The sequence below is a fragment of the Chlorocebus sabaeus genome, chromosome 12 (assembly GCF_047675955.1).
Source record: "Chlorocebus sabaeus isolate Y175 chromosome 12, mChlSab1.0.hap1, whole genome shotgun sequence".
Lineage (NCBI taxonomy): Eukaryota > Metazoa > Chordata > Mammalia > Primates > Cercopithecidae > Chlorocebus > Chlorocebus sabaeus.
The window spans coordinates 63,293,933-63,318,978 of NC_132915.1; the positions used below are offsets into that span (position 1 = coordinate 63,293,933).

The following is a 25,046-nucleotide window of genomic DNA, read 5'->3' on the forward strand; positions in this document are numbered from 1 at the left end:
GAGAATTGCTTGAACCCAGGAGGTGGAGGCTGCAGTGAGCCAAGATCACACCACTGCACTCCAGCCTGGGTGGCAAAGTGAGACTCTCTCTCAAAGAAAAAAAAAAAAAGTACCAGGGGAGGAATTCATTTGAATTTTATCCTAGTGTTAGCCAATTGGTCCGATCCAAGGAAAATTTAGAAAAGGGAAGGGGATGTGTAAAGGAAACACTAGGCCCCACCTAGATGATGGCTGGAGCTTCTGATAGTCCTGTACTCCCCACATTTTCAGATTTTTTTTTTTTTTTTAGACGAGGTCTTGCTCTGTTGCCAGGCTGGAGTGCAGTGGCGTGATCTCGGCTCACTGCAACCTCTGCCTCCCGGGTTCAAGTGATTCTTCTGCCTCAGCCTCCTGAGTAGCTGGGACTACAGGTGCGCGCCACCACGCCCAGCTTTTTTTTTTTTTTTTTACTAGAGACGGGGTTTCACCATGTTGGCCAGGATGGTCTCAATCTCTTGACCTCGTGATCCGCCCGCCTTGGTCTCCCAAAGTGTTGGGATTACAGGCGTGAGCCACCAAGCTCGGCCATTTGTAGATTTTTTATAGCTCTTTTACCCCTCCCACTTCTTGTGCTGTCTTGGTGTGTGTAGGGGAGAGAGAGAGAGAGAGAGAGAGGAAGAAGCAGAGCAAGAGTGAGAGAAAGAAAGGCAATATGGTTACTCAGCCCTTTTTCCGAAATCTGTTTTTGCTTTTAGGGATAGGATATGGATATAGTACTCCACACAGACCCCACCAAGTTTGCCTCTCCTCCACTACAGCCACTGAGCAGGTGACTGAGGCACTGTTGATCCAGGGTCATATCCTTACTCGCCCTAGAATGTAAGCTCAGGCAGGGCAGAGGCCATGCCTGACTTGTGCAGCCCAATGCTTCACACAGCCTAGGTGCGTAGCACATGGTAGATGCTCAGTAAATATTTGCTGAATGAAAGATCAAATGAATGATTGCAGCAAGCAAGTCTTGTAGGCGTCCTGGAGCCCAAGGATTCTGCAATAGGCAGCTTTCACAGAGGTTCTTCCAGTGCAGTGGCTCCAGCTCTGGGTGGAGTGGGATCATCAATGTCGGCCCCCAGGGTTCACAGCTGTTCTGAACCCCGCCCCCAGGTGGCAGGGCAGCCCAGTCAGTCACGTGCTGGCGGCTGGCCAATCATCGGGGGCGGCGCGGGGAGGGGCGGTGTAGACGGAGAAAGTGAAGGGTGAGGCACCGCCCTGCAGATTTTCCAGCGGATCCCCGGTGGCCTCATGTCGCGCAGCGGAACCGATCCCGAGCAGCGCCAGCAGGCGTCAGAGGCGGACGCCGCAGCAGCAACCTTCCGGGCAAGCGGTAACTGCACCGCGGCAGGGACTCCCTGGGGCGCGGAGCCGAGCCCTCCCCTTCTTTAGGAAGCTCTCGCCCCCACCTAAGGTTGGAACGCTCATCCCGAGGCAGACCGACAAGGCATACAGTAGCCTGTGTACGAGCCGCAGGCCAATTGGCGTTGGGAAGGTCCAATCCTGGGCCTCTAGCTCCTGAGCGGGACGGGGCGGAGAGGACGCTTCCGAGCTTGGGCCTGCTGGTGGGTGAGACCCAGGAGAGAGGGAGCTAGAGAGCTCTGAGGACTGATCTTAACTGTCTGCCCCTAGACCATCAGCATATACGCTACAACCCGCTGCAGGATGAGTGGGTGCTGGTGTCAGCTCACCGCATGAAGCGGCCCTGGCAGGGTCAAGTGGAGCCCCAGCTTCTGAAGACAGTGCCCCGCCATGACCCCCTCAACCCTCTGTGTCCCGGGGCCACCCGAGCCAATGGAGAGGTAAGCCTGTAGAGCCCTGCATCTGCAGGCTGGGCCACGGGGAGTAGTTCCCTCTTAGAGCTGTCCTCCACCCACAGGGGTAGTGAACCTCCTTCTGGGTCATATCCCACCAAGCTTTTTGGTCCCCTAGAGTGGGCCTTGCCTACTCACTTGTAGCCTGTCCAGTCTTTGAAGCCCACCAGGTAACTGGTGGTATGGGGCAGTGAGTGCTTCTAGCCCATCCTTGTCAGTAGGTGAATCCCCACTACGACAGCACCTTCCTGTTTGACAACGACTTCCCAGCTCTGCAGCCTGATGCCCCCAGTCCAGGTAACCTGGCTCCAACTGCTGTTGGGGAGGAGGGTGGCTAGACCTCTTGAGGGACTTCTGCTGCAGAGAGTCATACTCCTTTACCTCAGGACCCAGTGATCATCCCCTTTTCCAAGCAAAGGCTGCTCGAGGAGTCTGGTAACTATGGATTTCCCCTTACAACTTTCAAACCAGGGTTGGAGACTCAGCACTGGGGCTGGGCCCTGCCCATAGCAGAGCCAAGCCCTACCTCTCAGTTATCTTTACCCCCCTCACCACCCAGTAAGGTCATGTGCTTCCACCCCTGGTCGGATGTAACGCTGCCACTCATGTCGGTCCCTGAGATCCGGGCTGTTGTTGATGCATGGGCCTCAGTCACAGAGGAGCTGGGTGCCCAGTACCCTTGGGTGCAGGTTTGTGAGGTCGCCCCTTCCCCTGGATGGGCAGGGAGGGGGTGATGAAGCTTTGGTTCTGGGGAGTAACATTTCTGTTTCCACAGGATGTGGTCAGGAGGGAGCTGACTTGGTGTCTTTTGGGTAACAAAGCTCCCTATCCCTATCTGACAGATCTTTGAAAACAAAGGTGCCATGATGGGCTGTTCCAACCCCCATCCCCACTGCCAGGTAAGGGTGTCAGGGGCTCCAGTGGGTTTCTTGGCTGAGTCTGAGCCAGCACTGTGGACACAGGAACTGGATTAATGGATGGGACAAAGGAAATATGCCAATGATGTGGAGGCTTGGAAGTAAAGGACCTGTCTGTTCTTCTCTGCTTTTGCCCCTTGACAGGTGTGGGCCAGCAGTTTCCTGCCAGATATTGCCCAGCGTGAGGAGCGATCTCAGCAGACCTATAAGAGTCAGCATGGAGAGCCCCTGCTAATGGAGTATAGCCGCCAGGAGCTACTCAGGAAGGTGGGAGAGAGCCAAGCCCTGTGTTCCCAAGGAGTCCCTAACTTTCTTACCCCACGAGAGAGGTGTGTAAAGGAGAAAGCTAGAGGGGAACTAGTAGAGAGAGAGACTTGCTAGGAGGCCTTAGCAATAATCCAGTAATCTAAAGGAAAGATGATGGTGATTTAGACTCGGGTGGTTAGTGGTGGAGGTGGTGAGAAGGCATCAGATTCTGGGCACATTCTTTTCTTCTGCTTCCCCTGCCTATTTGCTGACCCCACCCCAGCTCTTATGTCATCTTGATGACTTCCTGTCCATTCTGCCTGCCTAGGAACGTCTGGTCCTAACCAGTGAGCACTGGTTAGTACTGGTCCCCTTCTGGGCAACATGGCCCTACCAGACACTGCTGCTGCCCCGTCGGCATGTGCAGCGGCTACCTGAGCTGACCCCTGCTGAGCGTGATGGTCAGTCTCCCAAGTAGGATCCTGGGGCTAGGCACTGGATGGGGGTTGCTCCCAGTAGGGTCAGCATCTGGACCCCAGGCTGAGAGTCAGGCTCTGATTCCAGATCTAGCCTCCATCATGAAGAAGCTCTTGACCAAGTACGACAATCTCTTTGAGACGTCCTTTCCCTACTCCATGGGCTGGCATGGTGAGGCTTTTCAAGTACCTATATCTAGCCCCAACACTATTTCTGGGCCTGGGGCCCAGCCCAGTGAACTGCAACCCCAAAGGAGCAAGCCTTGAAACAGTTGCTGGGGGATGTGGCAAGAGCAGAGATGCTGGGGGGATGTGGCAAGAGCAGAGATGCTGGGACTGAGGGTGGAGCAGCAAACTTGGTGAAAATATGTCTCCAATATGCTTTCTAATCTCCTGCCAGCTCTTCTCAGGCAGGGATCCTGGGAGATGTAGTTTTCAGACACCTGGCTGGGTTTGGGGGTAGGGGCTAAGCTGGATAACTGAAAAAGGGCTCTCTCTCCCCATTATCTCTCTTCTGTCAGGGGCTCCCACAGGATCCGAGGCCGGGGCCAACTGGGACCACTGGCAGCTGCACGCTCATTACTACCCTCCGCTCCTGCGCTCTGCCACTGTCCGGAAATTCATGGTTGGCTACGAAATGCTTGCTCAGGCTCAGAGGGACCTCACCCCTGAGCAGGTCAGGACTCAGAGCAGTCTGGCTTCTCCAGACTCTCACATGCAGTATGTGCAGGCACCTGATACTTCTGTTGCCCTTGTGCTCCAATCATTGCACAAGGCAGAAAACAGCTCTGGCAGGGAAGGCACTGCCAAAGTTAGGAGCCCTAGGGCCTGGAAGGAGAGTATGGTCCTCAGATCTCCTTTCTCTCCTGCTTCCTCCAGGAAGTCATGACCCTGATAGTTCCCATAACAACCTGGGCATTCCTTGGGACTCAGGAGCTGCTCAACTCTTTCATCCCCTGGAGGCTCCAGCAGTCCTTATCACCAGCCTCACAATCCCACAGGCCCACCCCCAGTGGGCCTGTGGCATTCATATTTCATATTCATATTTAAAACCACAATATCCAGCAAAGTATCTTCTGAGCACCCAGAACTCCATACCATTGGCCAGGTGTGGTGGCTCACGCCTTAATCCCAGCACTTTGGGAGGTCAAGATGGGAGGATTGCTTGAGCCCACAAGTTCAAGACTAGCCTGGGAAACATAGGAAGACCTTGTCTCTACAAAAAAAAATTTACAAAGTTAGCCAGGTGTGGTGGCATATACCTGTGGTCCCAGATACTTGGGAGGCTGAGATAGGATCACTTGGGCCCAGGAGTTTGAGGCTGCAGTGAGCTATGATCATGGCACGATGGCATTCCAGCCTGGGTAACAGAGCGAGACCTTGTCTCAAAAAAAAAGAAAAAGAAAAAGAAGAAAAGAAGTCCATACCACCATTCTTGGCAGCCCAGCCCTTATGCTCCTTAATTGCTCCCCTGTCCCTTTTCCAGGCTGCGGAGAGACTAAGGGCACTTCCTGATGTTCATTACAGCCTGGGGCAGAAGGACAGGGAGACAGCAACCATCGCCTGACCATGCCGACCACAGGGCCTTGAATCCTTTTTTTTTGTTTCAACAGTCTTGCTGAATTAAGCAGAAAGAGCCTTGAATCCTGGCCTGGAATTTGGGCAGATATAGCATTAATAAAACTGTGCATCTCAAACTTTAATCACATACTCTAGTATCAGAGAAGTGTGAACCTTCAGAGATACAGGGTTAAAAGCTAAAGGCATAGCTCCGGCTACAACTTTTCTTTGTTTACAAATGTGTAAACTTTTGATGCAAAAATTCCACCCAAATTTCTGAACAAAATTAATATTCAGTATTACATCTAGCCTATAGATTCTCTTACTCTTGGTGTAATGACAGTATCCCAGTTTAGGAAACTGTTTTAAAATCTTGTGTCTTGGTTGTGGCTGAGGCTTTGGGAAGGCCAGAGCCCCCTTTGCCACCACACCTAGGGTGTCAGCTCCAAGCCTGGGCCTGAGGGTTTGACGGAGAGCGGGTGAGCTAGATCCTGATCCCAGTGGTCAGTGGCCAGATCCTGGGCTGCTGGCCAGAACCGTGGCTTTGTGAGTGGCTGCAGCTTGGCTCTACTCCAGCCCACAGGGGCTAAAGGGGCGGGTAGAGAGCATGTAGGGAGCGTGTACGTGGCTTTGTGTCCTTGGCTCCTCCAGACTCTCACATGTGCGGGCACCATATACTTCTGCTGCCCTTGTGCCCCAATCATTGCACAAACAGGAACAGCTCTGACAGGGAAGGGAATGCTAGAGTTAGGAACCCCAGGGCCTGGAAGGAAGGTATGGCTCTCGGAGTGACCTGGGGTCTATTCTGTCCCCTCTGGACCTGTTTCCCTGGCAATGCTGTGGGAACAACAGTCTATGCAACACAGCAGACCTGATGCCACCTGGGGTCCTCCAAATTTTAAGGTGAAGGCAGGGATTGTGAATGATGCAGGGATGGCCAGAATGGTTTTTACCTTTATTCTTTTCCCAGGGGAACCAAGCCTGTGGGTGGGGAAATCACACTAAGGCTGGACAGTGACTGAATCTGGCCCAGGAGAACCTTGGCTGCCTGCCTTCCAGACCAGGGTCTTTCTTCCCTGAGATCCTGAAGGGGAAGTACCTGGAACTTGGGCGTGTTGCTCCGGTCTGGAAGATCTGATAGACACAGTATGCACACATTTCCCTCGAGCTTCCCGTGACTGGGGAGTAGATGAGAGCCCTGGGTGGGTGGCTGGTTTCTTGAGGTATACATATACCCGACACACCTTACATCTCTGATTTGGCTGCATTTTGGAATCATCTGGGAAGTTTTAAACAATACTGATGTCTAGGTCCAACCTCCAGAGATTATGATTTAATTGGTATGGGGTGGGGTTTTGCAGTTTTCAAACCACAATATCCAGCAAACTTTGAGAACCACTGCCCTACACAGCCCTCCTTCTTCCTTATCTGGAGTCAGGGGCACCTTCAGCTTCTCCAATCACCTGGCCAGTGGCTCTTGTTTCCAGTCCTGCTGTTCCAGGGTGGGTAGGCCTTCAGGCGGAGACCCAGGAATCCAGCTCCAGACTCTGTCCCCGGCAGCCTCTTCAGTCCGAGACGGGACAGGAAGTGTCCGGCGGAGGTGGGGGTGGAGGTGATTGACAGTTGGAGTCTCCAATGGGCCAGGAGCCCCCCTATTTCACTCCTCTCCTTCCATTGGCGTCTGGGCGGAGCCGCCCCCACTGCGGGGGCCCAGGGCGGGAGGGAGTAGAGGCCGGGGCAGAGGGCGAGGGCAGAGGGCGCTGGCGGCAGCGGCCGCGGAAGGTGAGGCCTGGTGTAGACGCCAAAGTCTTGTCACGAGTGGGCGGGGCAGGGTGATGTATGATCTGAAAGGCCGGGAGTGACTGACGACTGTCAGTGTGTGTGTGTGCCTGTGAGTCTGTGTGTGTGTGACAGTATCATTGTGTGCGATTCTGAGTGTCACTTGGTGCAGCTGTCAGCTAATGTGACTGCGTGTGTCAGTGTGCATGGAGCTGGCACTGCATGTGGCTGTGCAAGTGTGGGATTATGTGTGTATCTGTCAATGCACATTTTTGGTGGGACTGGGTTGTGTGTTTGTGTGAGAGGGACTGTGACCACATTAGGGAATGTGTTTTGGGAAGGTCTCTGTGGGGTTTGAGACCATGTCTGCCAGCATGAGAGTGGGTGGCTGGCTTTGTGTGTGCCAATGTGTGACTTCAGCAGTAGCAGAGCAAAAGTGAGGTTTGTGACTATGTGTGTGTGCTGGGTCCTAACTTAAACCGTGTGGGAGTACAGCTGTATTCCTGTATTGGGGGACCTACTTCAAAAGCCCATGGGACTGACCTTTCTCTTAAGAGTCCAGCATGGACGGACACACCCACAACACACGTGGCTTCCCCTCCTTCTTCCTCTGCTCAAGAATCCCCAGCATCAGGTCTACTGCTCCTTACTTTCTGTTTCCCTGCTTGACTCAGTTTCCCTCACATGCCGTTTTCTCTCCCTATTGCTGTCTTACTAGAGATATCTCTGCGTGTTTCTTCATAGCTTTGTTCCCCTGGTCTCTGTGTGGTTGCATTTCCAGTTTTGCCTCTCCTGTCTCTTTGTTTCTCCCTGTGCCCCTATGCCTGCCTTCCCTGCTGATCTTGATCTCTTTGGCTAGTTGGGGGCCTGTAACAGTGATGAGATGCAGGTCTGCCACTGCTAAGAGCTCCCTGAGAGAGGGGGCTTAGACCATGATGAGGAGTTGCTTTTAGGCGGTGCTGTGAGCCCTGGTAGGGGCTGTGTATGTGTGTGACTGCGTGAGTTTATGAATATGTGTAAGTGTATCTGAGTCTGAGGCTGTGTGGCTGTGCCCGTGTGACTGTGAGTGACCGCATTTGAGAGTGTGTAAGTCTGAGGGTAACTGTGGGTCTTGTGTATCTGGCACCAAGGGACCAAAGGCATTTCCTGGTGCTGGGGCCCAAAGAGTGGAGGGGAGGTGAGAAATGGCTGGAACTTCCAGGGGAGGGGGAACTACACTCTTTGGCCTCTCCTTATATCCCCCAACTTGGGGCCTCCTTTCCCCTGGAAGCACAGCCAGCTGTGCCCTAAGGAAACATTTGGTGAGGAGTGAAAAGAGGAGGAGTTTGTATCTGATTTTTCATTTGATTGTGTCCACGTGTGTTCAAAGGCATGCCCTTTTGTTAACTGTGCGTCATGAGTCCATGTGTGAATGTGACTATGTCTGGCTGTGTGAAAATGCAGGGCATCTCTCACTGACAGGGACATAAGTATTAGCCACCCTCCTTTCCCTCTTGCTGGCCTTGGCTGTGTCTGTGGTTTCCTTTCCAGACTTGGGGGAGGCCTCTTCCCTTCACAGGGCCTTGGGTGGGAGGGAAGGAGGGAGGAGGCAGAAGCGGGGAGGGGGCCTGGCTAGGGGCGGTGGAGCTCCAGGGCTTAGAGGGGGCGGGGCAGGGAAGGGGAAGGAGGGGATGGCTTTGGGGTCCCAGAACTGAGTGGAGTAGGAGACGGGGGCTGTAGCTGGTGAGAGGAAGTCCTGGAGGCCATGGACACTCTGCCGCTGGGATCACCGAGGTAGGGTGGGGCTAAGCAGGGTAAGTGTGGCTGGGTGGCCAGGGGTGAGCCAACTGGACACACTCAGACAGACACACAGACACATGGAGGCCCTGCTCTGCTCTACTCCTACTCCTGAAGGGTCCGTGCTCTTCCTCTTCTGGTCTTGTACCCAGAACCCTTTCCCTGCCTGCCCCTTCGTTCTCCATCCACTTCACCACTGCCTTTCTCCTTCTGCTCCCCCTCGTCCAGAATCTCTCTCCTAGCATCCCCCACCTGCAATATAGACACACTGTTAGCTTTTTGAGTTTCCGCCGACCCCAATCCAGTCTTTCCAACACTTCCCACACTGCCCCATCACCTCCTAGTCCTGATCTCTGAGTATCTCTTGGTGCTGTGGCCCCCATGCTTGTTCCTGCAGGCTCCCAGTTCCTCTCAGCCTCCCATCCCCTTCCCTCCCCTCCCCTCCCCGCCACCCTGTCTCCATCTCCATCTGCTGGCTCCTCACCCACCCCCAGCCTCTGGCAGCAGCCAGGGCATCTGGATCTGCTTAACTACACAGCCCCAGCCTGCACCCTAGCCCCATCCAGCTTCACAGACTGGAGACCAACGAAGTGTCAGAGCCAGGCCCAGCTGAGTGGCCCAAGTAGCCAGAGCAAGGAGCCAGGTTCAGGCGAGAAGCCTGGCAGCCAGAGCAGGGGTAGGCCTCAGGATGGGAGTGCCAGATGGGCTCAGATCCATGATGACAGCCTTCCCCCAGGGTGATAAGGTCTGCCCAGGTTAATCAGCGGTGGTGATAAGCCCTGGACCAGGTGGGGGTAAATACCAGAATTCCCAACAGCTGGATTGGAGGGGTTAATGGGAGTGGCTGAGCTGGTGCCAGTGCTTGGTGCCAGGGGTGGGCGCCAAGGCGGTGGAGGGGGAGTTGCTGGCACAGTCTGTTGCCTCCGGCTTTTGTTCTGGGCCCTAAGCCCAGGACTGAGATGGAGGGTGTGAGGGGGTGTGTGTGTCCGTGTGTGTGTGTGTGTGTGTGCACATGCGAAGCACTGGGTATACAGTGGGAAAGGGGACCTCAGGTCAGTTCCCCCAGTGATTTCTAACAGCCTTACCCCACTTGGTGCATCAATTTTTCTCTAGGAAGGCTCAGTTTTGGAGAGGAAGAGCCAGGCTTTAGCCTCCCTTCTCAGGGGTCGGGGATTTCTGACTCTACCTCTCCCCACAGATGAGCAGCGGCCGCTCAGGGCTGAGCAGGGTCCTGGTGGCCGTGGCTACAGCCCTGGTGTCTGCCTCCTCCTCCTGCCCCCAGGCCTGGGGCCCCCCAGGTGAGAAGAACCCTGCTGTACAACCCCCCAACTCTGACTTGTGACTTGCCACCCTCACTGTGGCCCCTTCCCATGCCTAACTTGTGACACCACCGCTGCCCCTGTCATCCAACCTAGGTCCCCCCTCTACCCTGTTCTCTGACCTCTGTCTCCAGATTATAACATGATGCTTTGATCCAGTGAGCCCCCCACCACCCAGGTTTTAACAGTCTGCTTCTTATCTGCCATTCTTACAAAGTGGGGAGGGGGGTAAAGGAAGAGCCTCACCTCAGAAGTGCCCTCCACAGGGGTCCAGTATGGGCAGCCCGGCAGGTCCGTGAAGCTGTGTTGTCCTGGAGTGACTGCCGGGTAAGTGCCCCCTGCCTGCTGGTCCTGACACTCATGACCCTTTCTTGACTCTGCCTAGTCCTCATGTCCCGCCCCTCCCATCCTTGCCTGCTCTGTCCGTAATCCTCACCTCTCTTATGTGTCCTAACCCTCTAACCATCCTTATTCAACGGAAAATTCAGCTGGTATGCTTTGAGCACCTGCCAAGTGCCAGGTCTATTCTAGGCTCTGGGATACAGCAGTGCTAATGCCAGGCAAGGTGCCTGCCTTCACGGAGCTTACATCTTAGTGGGGAAGACAATAAGCAAAGGAGAATCTTGCCAGATAGTAATACCTGCAGGGCAGAAAAGCCAAAGAGAGGGATGTTGAAGAGGACAACTGAGTGGTTACCTTATTTATTTATTTATTTTTTTGAGACAGTCTTACTCTGTTGCCCAGGCTGGAGTGCAGTGGTGCAATCTGGGCTCACTGCAACCTCTGCCTCCTGGGTTCAAGTGATTCTCCTGCCTCAGCCTCCCAAGTAGCTGGGATTGCAGGCACGCATCACCAGGTCCCGCTAATTTTTTTGTATTTTTAGTAGACACGGGATTTCACCATGTTGGTCAGGCTTTGAACTCCTGATTTAAAGTAATCCACCCGCCTCAGCCTCGCAAAGTGCTGGATTACAGGCGTGAGCTACTGCGCCTGGCCCGTGGTTACTTTTTAATTGGTAGTTAGGAAACGTCTCTCTGAGGAGGTGATGTTGAAGCTGATTTCTGAAGGTCAGGAAGGAGGCAGCCGTGTGCACATTAAGGTATAAGTGCTTCTGACAGGGAACAGCTAGTGCAAAATGCCCTGAGGTGGGAATGAGCTCAATACTCACAAGGAATAGAAAGAAGACCAATGTAGCTGGAGTTTTCAGTGGGTGAGGGGGAGACAGAGGAGCTGAAGAAGGAAAGGAAGGCAAGGGCTGGCTCACAAGGGGCTTTGAAAGCCAGTAAAAGGAATTTGGGTTCTATTGCAAATGCAGTTAGAAGCCAATGGAGAGCTGTGGCATGGTCTGACTTATGCTTGACATCTTGTCTTTGTCCATTGTCACCTCATCTTACTTCCAGGGACCCAGTGTCCTGGTTTCGGGACGGGGAGCCAAGGCTGCTCCAGGGACCTGACTCTGGACTAGGGCATGAACTGGTCCTGACCCAGGCAGACAGCACTGATGAGGGCACCTACATCTGCCAGACGCTGGATGGTGCACTTGGGGGCACAGTGACCCTGCAGCTGGGCTGTGAGTTGGGGAGGGTGGCAGTGATGACACAAGAGGATCCTGAGGGAGTATGGGACCTGAGTAAGCCCTCTGGGACCAGGAGGACCTGAGGACTGCTCAGTCTCCAGGTGTACCCTCTGCCTCTAGACCCTCCAGCCCGCCCTGTTGTCTCCTGCCAAGCAGCTGACTATGAGAACTTCTCTTGCACTTGGAGTCCCAGCCAGATCAGCGGTTTACCCACCCGCTACCTCACCTCCTACAGGTGTGTGCGTGATCGGGTGTGGATGCCTACACATTTGGGTATGCTGGCACAACATGGGTGTGGGAAGCAGGGAGGTAGGTTCTGAGGAAAGCCTCAGAGAGGGCAGAAGGCCCTCTTTTCCTTCATGACTTCAGACGTCCCCCTCCCCACCAGGAAGAAGACAGTTCTAGGAGCTGATAGCCAGAGGTAGGACATGAGGGAGCATGTGAGGGCTCCAGCTGGGTCCCACAGTAGGCATTTTCAGAGCCCAAGACCATGTCCTCCCTTCTAGGAGGAGTCCATCCACAGGGCCCTGGCCATGCCCACAGGATCCCTTAGGTGCTGCCCGCTGTGTTGTCCACGGGGCTGAGTTCTGGAGCCAGTACCGGATTAATGTGACTGAGGTGAACCCACTGGGCGCCAGCACACGCCTGCTGGATGTGAGCTTGCAGAGCATCTGTGAGTACCCACCCCTAGACCTCCCCTAGCCCCGCATCACAGAGACCCCAAATGGACTCAGATCTCTCCACTCCCAGAGATCCCAAACAGTTTCCTCCCAACATAGACGCCATTTCACACACAGAAGGCCCTGTGGAGCCTGAGAAGGCAAAGGGATCAGAGCCCAGGAGGCATGGTTATTTCAGCACACACTCTAGAGGCCGCTACTGCTACCCACACTGCCTGACTGGCTGCCTAGCCGCAGAGCAGGCCCTGCTCTGGGCCCTGTACTGAATGCAGCCATATGTCATGTCCTGCCTTGCTAACCCCTCCTTCCTTGACCTGTGCATGGGAGTGGGACACTAAAACTCTAGCTGGAATTTGGGCCAATTCATCTTCCTTGGATGAAAATAAGAATTGCTCTTTTATTCACTCAACAAGCATTTCAAAAGCCCACCCACAGATCTCAGGTGGTTTCTTTTTTTCTTTTTCTTCCTTTTTTTGTTGATATAGGGTCTTACTTTGTGCCCAGCCTGGATGAAGTTCAGTGGCGTGATCTTGGCTCACTGCAGCCTCCAACTCCTGGGCTCAAGCTATCCCCTTACCTCAACCTCCCAAGTAGTTGGGATTACAGGCATGTGCCACCATGTCTGGCTAATTTTTAAAATTTTTTGTGGAGACAGGGTTTTGCTATGTTGCCCACACTGGTCTCAAACTCCTGGCATCAATTGAACCTCTCACCTTGGCCTTTGAAAGTGCTGGGATTACAGGCATGAGCCACCACACCCGGCCTCAGCCCATTTCATAATACAGATGACCGGTCTGAGTCTAATGAATGATCAAGTTTAAGATTTCCCCTCCCCTCTCAGGAGTGTCTGGCTAAGGCTCCTTTAAACACACACTTTGGAAAGTGATAGGGAAGTGAGGGGGACCCATAGCCTACCCTGACTTTGTGTCTTGACGCCCTTAGTGCGCCCTGACCCACCCCAGGGCCTGCGGGTGGAGTCGGTACCAGGTTTCCCCCGACGCCTGCGAGCCAGCTGGACATACCCTGCCTCCTGGCCGCGCCAGCCCCACTTCCTGCTCAAGTTCCGTTTGCAGTACCGTCCGGCACAGCATCCAGCCTGGTCCACGGTGAGGCCTGGAGTGCGTCCCAACCCGCGGCTGTGGGTCCTATCTCTGATTTCATGATCCTGGGTGTTCTGTGTAGCTTCCCAGCGCTGGCAGGTCACTGAAGACCCAACACTTCCCTGTGGGCCAGGCTTTGTACTGGGTGCTGGGTTGCAGTGGTGACTGACAGACAGAGTGTCTGTCCTGTGGGGCTATAACTAAGATGTGAAGCCCATCTGTGGGAAGATAGCAATGGCTTTTTTTAAAAAATCACTTTTTTTTTTTTGAGAAGGAGTCTCGCTCTGTCACCCAGGCTGGAGTGCAGTGGCATGATCTCGGCTCACTGCAACCTCCGCCTCCTGGGTTTAAGCAATTCTCCTGCCTCAGCCTCCTGAGTAACTGGGACTACAGGTGCCTGCCACCATGCCTGGCTAATTTTTGTATTTTTAGTAGAGACGGGGTTTCACCATATTGGCCAGGCTGGTCTTGAACTCATGACCTCATGATCCGCCCACCTCGGCCTCCCAAAGTGCTGGGATTACAGGTGTGAGACACAGTGCCCAGCCTAAAAATAACTCTTAGGAAAAGGAGTGCCTTACCTAGAGGCACGTCTCCTACAAACACTCATATCCCCAGCTGAGGATAGCAGTGAATTAGAATCTCAGGAGATGTTAAAAGTTGGCTGGTATCAGGACTGGGGAGCAGCAGCATCAGATAATAACTAATATTTACTTAGTGCTGCCTTCCTGTGGGGTTCCTGGCTACACTTTTTGCATACATTGTTTTGTTTAGGTATATTCACCTCTATTTTACAAATGAAGAAACTGAGTCACAGAGAGGCCCAAAGGGTCATTCAATATGTGGTTCACCAAAGATTTGAACCCAGGCTGCCTGATGCCACAGCCTCTCTAAGTAATCACTACTGCTGTCTTACAAACACTAGGTGTAGACTCAGCCCCACCAGACACCCAACATGAGACCTGGACAGCTCTACTAGGCTTCAGGATGAGACTGGGAGCAAGGGGTGCTCTTTGCAGATGGTAGCTGGGAATGCCCTGCACTTACAAGCTGGGTAACAATGAGTCATGTTTACCCCCAGGTGGAGCCAGCTGGACTGGAGGAGATGATCACAGATGCTGTGGCTGGGCTGCCCCATGCCGTACGAGTCAGTGCCCGGGACTTTCTGGATGCTGGCACCTGGAGCACCTGGAGCCCGGAGGCCTGGGGAACTCCGAGCACTGGTGAGAGACAAAGCCAAAGAAAAGGGCAGAGGCCCCACCCCAAAGCATCTATCAGCTGAACCAATTCCAAAAGACAGCCAGGTGACATATGCCCTGCCCATGCAGGCACCGCAGTTACTGTCCCAGACTTCATTCTTGTTTGCCTACAGCCCTGTCTTAGCTTAAGTCCTTCCCCTTGGCCTCCACCCCTGCAGTTACAGGCTCCACTTCTACAAGCTTGGAGCTTGCGATGCTTCCTAGGAACTGGCCATGCCCTATCAGGCTCCTCCTCCTAGGAGGGTTGACTTCCAATCTAGGCCTTGGCCTTGAGCGCAGGACGTGACCCCCATCCCCACCAGCGTATGGACACTTATTGTGTCTTGCCTTCCTTTAGGGACCGTACCAAAGGAGGTACCAGCTTGGGGCCAGCTACATATGCAGCCAGAGGTGGAGCCTCAGGTGGACAGCCCTGCTCCTCCAAGGCCCTCCCTCCAACCACACCCTCGGCTACTTGGTGAGCTTGGGCAGATGGGCAAGAGTTGTAAAGGAGTGAAAACCCCAGAGAAAAGGGGACACCAAGCTTGGTCAGCCTTGCTCTCAGTAACATGTGGCCCTCCCTCTTAGATCACAGGGACTCTGTGGAGCAGGTAGCTGTGCTGGCATCTTTGGGAATCCTTTCTTTCCTGGGACTGATGGCTGGAGCCCTGGCACTGGGGCTCTGGTAAGTGACTGCCATCGGTCCCTCAGCCTCTGATCCTCACAAATGCTCTGATGTCCATAGACCACATTCATCTCCACCCTTCATGACTGCCCACTGAACCTGTCTGATTCTGGAACTACCTCCCCACACCTCCATCCCCCATGCCCCACTTGATTTTAACTGATTCCTCTCCTGACCCTTTACTAATAAACCCTTTGGAGGAGACTGAGATACCCCACATTATTGGAGAGACAGCTACCTTTCTATGCCCCAGGCTGAGGATGAGACGGGGCGGGAAGGATGGATCCCCAAAGCCTGGGTTCTTGGCCCCAATGATTCCAGTGGACAGGCGTCCAGGTGAGTAGGATATCCAGGAGATTTGTACTTGGATATGTGTGCCCCTATTTTGAGTGTCCAGATTAAAAGCTGGCTGCCCTAGTCATTTTTAAAATGCTGGGAATCCAAGTTGGGTCTCCTCCTTTTAATGATGTCTAGGCTGAAGGCTAGGCCTTTCATTCTTGAGTCCCTGGGCTAAGAAGTGGGTCACTTCCCCTTTTCTCAGGGTACCGAGGAAGGACCCCAGATGGACTCTCCTCCAGGGTATTAGTATTAATACTCCTCCAGGGTATTAGACTCAGAGCTGGATATTCGTCCTTTTTTTTCCAGGTGTCTTGGATCAGTGCTGGGTCCCCTCCCTCATTCCTAATGTGCCTGGGCCCACAGCTAGGTCCACTCCCTTATCTTCAGCGTGTTGAAGAGGCTCCCTCAGAGCTGGGCTCCTCTACTCATCTTCAGAGTGTTAAACTTAGAACTGAGTCACCTCCTTCATTCTCAGGGTGTCTGGGCCAAGATCCAGTCCTACTGTCTTTCCTGATTTGCCTCCTGCTTCTTTTAGGAGCTCCAAACCTATAGAGGACCCAGGAGGGCTTCGGCAGAGTCCACCTATAATTCTGTCTTGCTGGTGTGGATGGATGGACAGTAGATCCCTATGGTTGGGTCTCAGCTGGAAGTTCTGTTTGGAGCCCATTTCTGTGAGACCCTGTATTTCAAATTTGCCAGCTGAAAGGTGCCTGTACCTCTGATTTCACCCCAGAGTTGGAGTTCTGCTCGAGGAATGTATGTAATGTGTACATCTGTGTCCATGTGTGACCATGTGTCTGTGAGGCAGGGAACATGTATTCTCTGCATGCATGTATGTAGGTGCCTGGGGAGTGTGTGTGGGTCCTTGGCTCTTGGCCTTTCCCCTTGCAGGGGTTGCACAGGTGTGAATAAAGAGAATAAGGAAGTTCTTGGAGATTGTACTTAGAGATTATTGTCCAATGCTGCTTTATTATTTGGCTATTGGGGGCTTCAGCCCATTTTCCTTAGCATCCCAAAATTCAGGTTGGGCAGAGTCCCGTGGAGCTTTCTCTCTTGGTGCTCAAACCACTGTGACAGGCTGGGGTTCTGGGGGTGGATGCAGATGCTGCGTTGAGCCAGGTGAAGCCTGGGTAGAGAAAGGTACAAAGCTATGGCCATAGTTTGGGGATGAGATTAGGGTCCAGGGGTTAGGAGCAAGGACCAGATGAAAACCTGAGTTGGCATCAGAATTAGCAGTTAGGGCTGGGGTTGGGATCAGCATTAGGGGTTGGGACTGAGGTCAGAGTCAGGGGTATCGGGGTGGGAGCTCACACGAAAGCCTGGAGATGACAGTCCCCATCAGCCTCCTGCAGTTCCACCCGGATGACCTTCCTCAGTAGCTTGTCTGAGAGTGGCTTTCGGTAGAGCTGAGTACAGCAGGCAGTGCTGGGTGGCAGTAGGAATGCTAGAGGGCAACAGGGCCATGTGTTCAGAGGGATCCTGACCAAGAACCTCTCTGCCAGACAGCTGGAGGTTAGGTTTGATTTCCTGGGTCTTTTCAACTTCATCCCATTCACCCAGATCCCCAGCTTTCTATACCCCTAAGTACTCACCTGCTGTAGGGTCTGGGCTCAGGAGCAATGACAGGAGCAGGAGACTGCAGAAGGTTGAGGGCCCCTTCATGTTTGCTCAGCCTAGACTCTTCCTTCTCTCTCTCTCCTCCTCCCCTACTTTTTATCTGGGTGCCTTTTACCTGGGGCACTAGGTGAGTCAGAGGTGGTTGGAGATGTATTGTGTATCCTGTGACATTTCTGGGCCCTAATTCTTGGTCTGTTGCCACAGATTCCTTCCTCATCTAGGACAGCCATTTCCCATGTGTTCCTAAGCTCTGGGCAGTGAAGCTGAGGGAAGGATTAGTGTGTGATGTAGGGACTGATAGAACAGTGAGTAAGGGCAGTCAAGCATCCACAGCAACCTCTAATGATAGACATTCACACTCAAATATGCATAGCCACACATTCGAAGTCACTCCTCAATCACTCGGTCAACCTCACAAAGTCTTACTCGTGATCAGACAACCATAGACAAAATTATATAGCCCCAGTTATACTCAAAGTCCCAATCCCACCCAGTTGTGTTTTCACAGTCATCCAATCACAAGCAAATTCACACTAGCACACACAGATTCTGATAGGGGAGTTCTGGGTGGGGTGGGAGCAGAGGGCAGGCGAGCACCAGCTTGCCTTCATCTTCTCCTCCCCACTTCCTGGCCTGACCTGACTGTCTTATCAGGAGAAACTGATGGGAATGGGTTCCTAGAGCAGGCTCTTCTGGCTGAGGAGGGGTCTTGGCTGAGGCCAGCCACATTCAGAGAAGCTGGGGGAAGGCCCTTTTTGGTAATATTGAGGGTGCTTTGGAGATGCTGAGGTGTGGCAGCTTTCCCCAGGATGATGAGACAAGGAGGAAGGGTGGGGTAGATAAGGAGGGAAGATAAAAGCTCTTTGGTGCTAGGTTACTGTTGTCAAAACAGGTAAAAGGCCCAATGAATCTTACCTTCCTGTTTTTGTCTAGTCCTGTTCCAGGAATGCCAACCTCTTGCCAGCAGGGGCCTGGGGTCTCCAGATCCAGTCCCTGACTTGTTGAAGACATCAGACTCAAGTACTCAATTACCTCTTTGTTCTACTCAAATTCCAGCCTCCTTCCTGGGCCTGGAGGAACATCCCCCCTCCCTACCTAGGTTCAGTCACACCCTCATGTCCAACTCCTATACCTCCCTGCATCCCACCCTCCAGCTATAGCCACTTCTCTCCTAATCCCATACCCAGCTGTTCTTTACCCCCTCCCTCAATGCAAAGCTCCTATCCATCCTTATCCAGTCCTTTCCAGGAAGCTGGGAACTGCCTAGGGTGGGGGTATGCTGCCAAGTTCAGTGCCCCTGGCTCCTTGAAGAATTTCCCACTCCTGGTCCAGGGATCTCAATCTGCAAGTCCTGCTCTATATTTGAAACATAAACTAAGTCATAAAGCAGTAATCCAGCCCTTATCTTGTTGCAGTCGTCTGTTGTAGGGTCAGCCACTCTCTATGGAGTAGGCTTTCTCTTGGGATAGGGCTTAGGCCTTTCTCTTGCGCTCCAAGGCTTGGGTGTAGCCACTGAGGAAATCCCAAGGTCTTATCAAAGACCTTCTCCATCAGTTGGCTGTGCGATACATACTTTGTGGTCTTTCCTGGACTTGTTGGTCCAGAGGCCTTCGGAAGGCAGAAAGCAAATGCTTCTGGGTGTGCCCACCTCTCCCCTTTAAGACCAAGTCTTCTCCCTAGCCAAAATCTGCAGTAGCAGGAGTAGCTGCAGGCTGAAAGCTTTGGCCCCAGCCAGAAACCGGGCTGTCTCTTTCTTTAACTTAATCTTGTGGTGCCCTTTCTGGTGCTGGGTCCAGTCCCTAACTGAAGGTAGGCCCACATAGCAGCCTCTGATTCTCATCACTTGAGTTAGTGGGTCCCAGACTGATTGGGTGACAGAAAGGGGCGGCAGAGAGCAGTGGCCCTTGGACTCTCCTAGGGAGGGAGCAAGAACTGCTAGGTAGGCTGATGCCAAGGATCTCTAAACTTGGGATCAGACTGGAGGAGCCAAAAGTTGGGGTATGAACTGTAGGAAAGGTCACCAACCCAAGTCCCTCCTCTGTGGCAGGCAGCTTCTAGGAATCTCCCCCTCTTCTCATTTACAGCCTGCATCCTATACCTCTGCTTAAAATGTTTGAGATACACTCCCAGCAGAGAAGATTCTTCAGACAGTTGGCAAAGTCCTGGCTCGGAGGAAGGGAGTAACAGGCAGAATTATTTAGTTCTCTTCATATAGGCTATTCACAGTATGGGGTTTTGGGGCTTGGGGTTGGGGGAGACAGTCATTGATAGTAACAGGAGGCCTGACACTGATGAGGGGCTTTGACATGGAAGGGCACCCTTTTAGGGAGGGACGTCCTATCAGTACGGAACAGAGCCAGTGTGGGGAGGGGCGCTCGGCTCGAATGGCGACAGCGGCGGCAGAGTCAGGAGGTCAGTACGGTGGGCTTCGGTTTAAATCTTTAATGCACTGGCTGGCTGGGCAGCGGCGGTGGGGCTGCGGCGGGGGAGGCTACGACCCGAGCGCTGGGGAGCAGGGCCCAGGCCGCTGGACAGACAGCTCATCAGGCCTCGCAGAGGCTCCAGCTTCTGCTCCCCGGGGTGCGCCGAGCTGTGGGGCGACCCGACACTGGCATGAGGCGGGGCGGGAGCTACCGGAATCCCCCCGATGGGTCCTCAGAGACTGAGTCTCGTCCATGCCCGGGGCTGGCCCGCGGTATCGCAGCCCCCTCACCTCCGCTCCCTCCGCCACATGCGCAGCCAGGGGAAAAAGTAGAAACAGCCCCAGTAGATCCTGCAGAGAGAGGGCAGAGGCGGGCGGGGCGGGGCGGGGCGGGGCGGGGCGGGGCGGAGCTGACCCCACAGACTCCGCCCCACGGCGCCTCGCCCTCGAGGAAGGCTCCGCCCCGCCCCTAAAATCGGCCACCCTTCGCAGCCCACGCCCCTCGGAGGCTCGCCCCGCCCACCCCTCGCCCCCGCAGAACTCCACCCTCCCCCACCCCGGAGCCGCCTGGTTCCTCCTCCGCAGAACCCGCCTCCACTCACTCCTCCTCCGCCTCCAGCGCCACTTCGTATCTCCTCATTCCCGACATGTCCTGGGCTCCGAACGTCTCCTGGGGAGCGGCATGATTGAATCAGGGATTCCCTAGCCCCAGGTCCCCTTCTCCGTCATGCTCAGGACGAGGCTGCCCAGTTCTCAGGTAATCTGAGGCCGATGCCCCCGGGAAGCCTCAGTTGCCACCACGGGACAGGGTGGGCTTGGAGATTTGGGAGGCACTGGAAGTTAAGGGGTGATGAGGCCGGTCATCTCCGGGGCCTGGGGCATTTAGGGGGCCAGGGCGAGAGGTTTGGCGGTCATGGGGCTGGGAGATTTGGGGCCCTGGGTGAGGATTTTCAGGGGCTGGGGTCACCTGGAGGGGGGGCTGAGAGGGGTCAGCGCAGCCTAAACTCCCGCCCTCCCTGGCTCCACCCCGGAAACGGACCGTTACCTTTACGTCACAGGGATGCCGTCGCGCACTAGATTTGCCTTTCCCCCGGAAGGGGTGGGGTCTGCATGTCTCCCAGAGGAGGCGGAGTCGAAACGTCATCTTAAGGGGTGAGGCCAGGGGAGCAGTTGGTTGTTTAAGATGCGGGCAAAAGACCCTCTTTTATCGGTGTGGAGTCAAGTTTTGGAGCTACACCTTGGGAGGCCGAGGCTTCCGCACCAGGCAGCAAGAAAAGAGGGTTGGGACTCAGTCCAGTGCTGTTTTCCCAATCCCCACGTCTCCTCTACCCGTCCCTGACTTCTGCCCTGCCAAGTGCCTCTCTTGCCTGCCGAGAGAGGTCTTGTATGACCCTGGGCTGAGAAGGAATAGGTCCTCAGAGAGAGTCCAGTCTAGAAAAGGCCAGGCTACGGAAATACCTGGTTGAGTGGCCTCAGCTAAGCCACTGAATGTCCAGAGGGTCATTGCCCTTCCTCTCTGGCCTGAGACCTATCTTCCTGTGATATGTTTTTTTTCCCTACAGTCATTCAATCAACAGATATTTGCTGAATGACCATCTGTGTGTCAGGCACTGTGCTGGGCATGAGAATGTAGTAGTAAAGAAGACAGGTGACCGGGCGCGGTGGCTCACGCCTTTTAATCCCAGCACTTTGGGAGGCCGAAGTGGGTGGATCACAAGGTCAGGAGTTCAAGACCTGCCTGCCAAGATGGTGAAACCCTGTCTCTACTAAAAATACAAAAATTAGCTGGGCATGGTGGCAGGCATCTGTAATCCCAGCTACTTGGGAGGCTGAGACAGAGAATTGCTTGAACCTGGGAGGTGGAGGTTGCAGTGAGCTGAGAGCGTGCTACTGCATTCCAGCGTGGGCCACAGAGCAAGACTCTGTCTCAAAAAAACCCAAAAAAACAAAAACCTCCACAAACAACAAACAAGACAGGCACCTTCTCTGCCCTCTGAGAGGTAGGGGTAGAGCTGGGAGGATCAAAAGAGAATAGTCAGATTCTTACAATAAATGGGGCAGACTGGCGGGAAGAAGTAGAACGTGCCAAGAAAGGGCAATTAACCCAGTGTGGGAGGTTGGAAATAGCTGCCCCAGACCTCTAACATCCCAGTCAAGGCCTGATACTGAGCCGTAGTTGGTTTGAGTAAGGGGAAAGACAGTCTTGGGGCTAGGCCGACTGTATAGGAGGGAGTGACCAGAAATAAGTGGGGTGAAAGTTTCCTCTGGTTGAAATGTGAGGAATGGATACCTGTCTTCTCTCACCCATGTCACCCTCTTTCTCCCTCTCATACTTGACTTCCCCTACCTGAGCCACATACAGATAGCAAGACAGATTCATAGGTGCTAGGTGGTTTTATTGGAAGCACTGCAGTCTGGGAGTTGTGAATCTGTGCTTTTCACAACGTTCACCCTTTCACTCACATTCACACTCACGTTGACACTCCAGGCCTGGCTGGGTCAGGTCTGGTGCCGAGGAACTAGAGGCCTGGTCTTCTCTTCTGGTCCTTTGTTTCCCAGGCCAGGGCTCTCTCTGGCACTCCCATGGCCTAACTGCTGTGGCTCTTGCTCTGGGAAAGGAAGGAGAGAAAGGGCCATGGGCTGTAATCTTAGGTGGGGCTCAGAGGGGGCAGACAGGACTGGGGAGGGCCAGGCTTGCCTTGGCAGAGGTCTTCTGCAGTCTCCAGATAGTACAATCCATCCAGGGCTGGTCTAGAGGCTGCCTCTCAGTGTGGTGAATTTAGAGTCAGAGAGAATGGAGCCATAGAACTCATCTTCCTGAAAGGCCCTGGTGTGAGGGGCAGATGCTGGGGACCACATCTGGGAACCTGTTTTAGGGGATTCCTTGTGGGAGGGATTGGGCAAGGAGAAGTGAAGGAAGTAAGATGGTGAATGGAGACCTGGATGATGGAGGAAGTGATTGGGAGGGGAGGAGACTGGACATTCTCCACCCCAACTCATAGGACAAAGTGCCCTGCAGCCATCCCTGAAGAGGAGGTAGCAGAAGGCACCAAAAATGTCCCCAGGAATTGGGTGTTGATTTGGTAAGAGGCAGAGTCCTCAGAATTGTTGATATCACCCAGAGCTAGGGAGTGAGTATTAGCTTTAGGGCTTAAGATGGGAAGGCCACAGCCCTGACTGGAACTTGGGATATCTGTGTTCAGAGCTTTAGTGTTGCTCTTTACTCCACCCACATGCACTGTTCTCTTCTTCCTCTGGGAAGACCAGGCTAGAGAGACAGAGCCTATAAAGAGAAGAGCAGCCAGATGGCTCCAGGACCCATCCAGGCACTGATGTATACAGGAACAGCTGGGGTACAGGTACATCTATATCACACAGGTGCACACAAAGGCATACCCACACCACACAGGCACACACATAGACTGCAAAGGAATACACACAATGCACAGGTATACCCATGTCACACAGGATGTACAGTCATCACAAGGGCACATCCATTTGGCATATGTACAGTCTCAGGTTCCTACTTGGACCTGGATGTTGACATTGTGAAAGGAGAATGAATCTCAGGACCCCCAAATCATTAAGCCAAGGAGAAAGTCAAGCTAGGAATTGTGTCAGGCAAACCTGCCTCTCATTTTATTCCTAAGAGAGATAACTACAAAGATAAAAAAAACTACTTACCTCCCTCACAATTGGTCCACAGGGAAATTCCTTGTGGGCCTCAAGATCTTTACCTTAAGACAGTTGTGTTGAATTTCACCCTGACAATGTAAACTGATAGCTTATCTTCACAGGTGCAGTACAATGGACAGATCGCAAAGTCATCCCTCTGCTCACCTGAGACAAATGCATATCTAATTGCTTCTTATGCCCTATTGTTTATGCAAAAATGCAGATTCACTGAGCCAGACTAAGGCATCAGTGTGACTATTCCTTTACTCCCCACTCCATGTAAATTGTGTGTTCAGTGAAAGATTGATCAAAGACCCAAAAGAATGCAGCCTTTTGTCTCTTATCTACCTATGACCTGGAAGCCACCACTTCGAGTTGTCCCGCCTTTCCAGACTGAACCAGTGTAACACCTTACAGGTATTGATTGATGTCTCATGTCGCCGCAAAATGTATAAAACCAAGCTGTGCCCCGACCACCCTTAGCATGTGTTGTTAGAACCTCCTGAGACTGTGTCATCTCATGAGTGTGTGCTCAACCTTGGCAAAATAAACTTTCTAAATTGATTGAGACCTGTCTCAGATACTTTTGGGTTCACAACATGAACTCAGCTTCCTTTACAGACTCCGTGAGACCTGCGTGTTGATCCCTGCTATGCCCCCTCACCTTACCGTTTAACCCCTGCCCCATTTTACTCACTCCTGGCAAGAAAACCAGTATGCCGAGAAGAGGAGTGGTGCCACACAGGAGGCCATGGAGGATGAGCAGAGATGGACAAATGAGTAGAGTCCCTGAGAGCAGCAAGAGGCCTTCTGCTTGTGTGGAGTCTGTGAGACTGTGTGAGGTTGGATGGGAAGAGCAAGCAGGAGAGGGATCATGATCATGAGGGCAAGGGAGTCCTTGGAAGACTGAGGGTCAGTGAGTGTGTGTGGATCTGCAGGGGGCTGTGGCTGTCTCCTGTTTATGGCCCCCTAAAACTTTCATTTTCTATGTTCAGAAACTTCCTCCCCTTCTGGTGTGTAATAAAGAATTTGACTGGCCTTTGTCCCTGGCTCCTGAGAGGGAGACTAAACCTGTGGAATTTCCCAAGTAATAGTGTCTTTGTTACTCATGAGCCCTTTGGAACTCACCTGGGTTTATGCTAAAAGATGAGACGACTCAGGTTAGAAGTTGGTCACCATAAAGACCAACCATGTGATTAGAGGGTTGGGCTTTGGGCCAGGCTGACCTCTGGGGTGGAAGTGGGCGCTAGAGATTGAATTCAGGTATGTGGCCAGTAATTCAGTTATGCTGTTGTAAGGAAATCTCAATAAAAACTCCAGACACCAAAACTCATAAAACTTTCTGGTTGGGCCGGGCGCAGTGGGTCAAGCCTGTAATCCCAGCACTCTGGGAGGCCAAGACGGGCAGATCACTAGGTCGGGAGATCGAGACCATCCTGGCTAACACGGTGAAACCCTGTCTCTACTAAAAAATACAAAAAACTAGCCGGGTGAGGTGGCGGGTGCCTGTAGTGCCAGCTACTCGGGAGGCTGAGGCAGGAGAATGGTGTAAACCCAGGAGGCAGAGCTTGCAGTGAGCTGAGATCCGGCCACTGCACTCCAGCCTGGGCAACAGAGCGAGACTCCGTCTCAAAAAAACCTTTCTGGTTGATGAACACTTTGATGTGCCAGGAGGGTGATGCACCTTATGTCTCCACAGGGAGAAACCACTGAGAAAAGCTCTGCATTTGAGACCCTCATAGACTTCATCCTGTGTGTCTTTTCATTTGGCTGTTTCTGATTTACACCCTTAATAAACTA

At 53.3% G+C, this 25,046-nt stretch overlaps 4 protein-coding genes and 1 long non-coding RNA gene across 20 annotated transcripts; 3 read left to right on the forward strand and 2 right to left on the reverse strand.

Annotated features, from left to right (window-relative positions):
* Positions 1–1,213: 1,213 nt before the first annotated feature.
* Positions 1,214–5,183, forward strand: GALT (galactose-1-phosphate uridylyltransferase). Of its 3 annotated transcripts, none has more exons than XM_007968909.3 (11): positions 1,214–1,360; positions 1,660–1,829; positions 2,063–2,138; positions 2,228–2,276; positions 2,401–2,530; positions 2,684–2,740; positions 2,903–3,025; positions 3,333–3,465; positions 3,569–3,652; positions 4,002–4,156; positions 4,967–5,183. In XM_007968909.3, exons 1-11 carry the CDS (start codon positions 1,279–1,281, stop codon positions 5,045–5,047), a joined length of 1,140 nt encoding a protein of 379 aa, XP_007967100.3. In that variant the 5' UTR covers positions 1,214–1,278; the 3' UTR covers positions 5,048–5,183. The 3 variants fall into 3 exon arrangements, with proteins under 3 accessions (XP_007967100.3, XP_007967101.3, XP_007967102.3); XM_007968910.3 differs by having other exon boundaries at positions 1,250–1,441; XM_007968911.3 differs by lacking the exon at positions 1,214–1,360 and adding an exon at positions 1,394–1,490.
* Positions 5,184–5,884: 701 nt separating this feature from the next.
* On the forward strand, positions 5,885–16,466 carry IL11RA (interleukin 11 receptor subunit alpha). Of its 10 annotated transcripts, none has more exons than XM_037998302.2 (13): positions 5,885–6,186; positions 6,475–6,652; positions 9,794–9,893; positions 10,181–10,241; positions 11,315–11,484; positions 11,611–11,725; positions 11,879–11,911; positions 11,997–12,163; positions 13,113–13,288; positions 14,352–14,493; positions 14,867–14,986; positions 15,097–15,193; positions 16,068–16,466. In XM_037998302.2, exons 3-13 carry the CDS (start codon positions 9,794–9,796, stop codon positions 16,252–16,254), a joined length of 1,368 nt encoding a protein of 455 aa, XP_037854230.1. In that variant the 5' UTR covers positions 5,885–6,186; positions 6,475–6,652; the 3' UTR covers positions 16,255–16,466. The 10 variants fall into 10 exon arrangements, with proteins under 10 accessions (XP_037854230.1, XP_037854231.1, XP_037854232.1 ...); XM_037998303.2 differs by having other exon boundaries at positions 6,479–6,652; XM_037998304.2 differs by having other exon boundaries at positions 6,528–6,652.
* An 18-nt stretch (positions 16,467–16,484) lies between these two features.
* Positions 16,485–19,348, reverse strand: CCL27 (C-C motif chemokine ligand 27). 5 transcript variants are annotated; one of them, XM_073021746.1, is made up of 5 exons: positions 19,248–19,348; positions 18,065–18,142; positions 17,125–17,272; positions 16,844–16,976; positions 16,485–16,658 (listed from the first exon to the last, which is right to left on the reverse strand). In XM_073021746.1, exons 3-5 carry the CDS (start codon positions 17,192–17,194, stop codon positions 16,523–16,525), a joined length of 339 nt encoding a protein of 112 aa, XP_072877847.1. In that variant the 5' UTR covers positions 17,195–17,272; positions 18,065–18,142; positions 19,248–19,348; the 3' UTR covers positions 16,485–16,522. The 5 variants fall into 5 exon arrangements, with proteins under 5 accessions (XP_072877847.1, XP_072877845.1, XP_072877846.1 ...); XM_073021744.1 differs by having other exon boundaries at positions 18,065–18,146; positions 19,175–19,284; XM_073021745.1 differs by having other exon boundaries at positions 19,175–19,282.
* Positions 19,349–19,576: 228 nt separating this feature from the next.
* On the reverse strand, positions 19,577–20,573 carry LOC119624339 (uncharacterized). Its single transcript, XM_037998312.2, has 4 exons — positions 20,539–20,573; positions 20,174–20,241; positions 19,863–19,922; positions 19,577–19,739 (listed from the first exon to the last, which is right to left on the reverse strand). The coding sequence occupies exons 2-4, from the start codon at positions 20,218–20,220 to the stop codon at positions 19,583–19,585; spliced, it is 264 nt and encodes an 87-aa protein (XP_037854240.1). The 5' UTR covers positions 20,221–20,241; positions 20,539–20,573; the 3' UTR covers positions 19,577–19,582.
* LOC103219255 (uncharacterized) lies at positions 20,220–23,814 on the forward strand. The gene is made up of 2 exons (XR_005240413.2): positions 20,220–20,328; positions 20,630–23,814. It is a non-coding gene; the product is annotated as an uncharacterized lncRNA (long non-coding RNA).
* Positions 23,815–25,046: the final 1,232 nt, after the last annotated feature.

What these genes read in the sequence shown, in the direction of transcription:
- CCL27 (XM_073021742.1), bottom strand. Translation starts at nt 19,240, where the DNA reads ATGCAGGCTGTAAATGAGAAGAGGGGGAGATTCCTAGAAGCTGCCTGC. An exon ending in GCCACAGAGGAGGGACTTGG is followed by an intron (nt 18,147 to 19,174) that starts GTTGGTGACCTT and finishes GTCTTCAACAAG; the next exon opens with TCAGGGACTGGATCTGGAGA. An exon ending in TGTCATCTCCAGGCTTTCGT is followed by an intron (nt 16,659 to 16,843) that starts GTGAGCTCCCAC and finishes TTCTCTACCCAG; the next exon opens with GCTTCACCTGGCTCAACGCA.
- GALT (XM_007968909.3), top strand. Translation starts at nt 1,279, where the DNA reads ATGTCGCGCAGCGGAACCGATCCCGAGCAGCGCCAGCAGGCGTCAGAG. An exon ending in CCACCCGAGCCAATGGAGAG is followed by an intron (nt 1,830 to 2,062) that starts GTAAGCCTGTAG and finishes CCTTGTCAGTAG; the next exon opens with GTGAATCCCCACTACGACAG. An exon ending in GCCAGGAGCTACTCAGGAAG is followed by an intron (nt 3,026 to 3,332) that starts GTGGGAGAGAGC and finishes CTGCCTGCCTAG; the next exon opens with GAACGTCTGGTCCTAACCAG.
- LOC119624339 (XM_037998312.2), bottom strand. Translation starts at nt 20,220, where the DNA reads ATGTCGGGAATGAGGAGATACGAAGTGGCGCTGGAGGCGGAGGAGGA. An exon ending in GCGCTGGAGGCGGAGGAGGA is followed by an intron (nt 19,923 to 20,173) that starts GTGAGTGGAGGC and finishes CTCTCTCTGCAG; the next exon opens with GATCTACTGGGGCTGTTTCT. An exon ending in ATGTGGCGGAGGGAGCGGAG is followed by an intron (nt 19,740 to 19,862) that starts GTGAGGGGGCTG and finishes GTCGCCCCACAG; the next exon opens with CTCGGCGCACCCCGGGGAGC.
- IL11RA (XM_037998302.2), top strand. Translation starts at nt 9,794, where the DNA reads ATGAGCAGCGGCCGCTCAGGGCTGAGCAGGGTCCTGGTGGCCGTGGCT. An exon ending in CGCTACCTCACCTCCTACAG is followed by an intron (nt 11,726 to 11,878) that starts GTGTGTGCGTGA and finishes CCTCCCCACCAG; the next exon opens with GAAGAAGACAGTTCTAGGAG. An exon ending in CTGGGGAACTCCGAGCACTG is followed by an intron (nt 14,494 to 14,866) that starts GTGAGAGACAAA and finishes GCCTTCCTTTAG; the next exon opens with GGACCGTACCAAAGGAGGTA.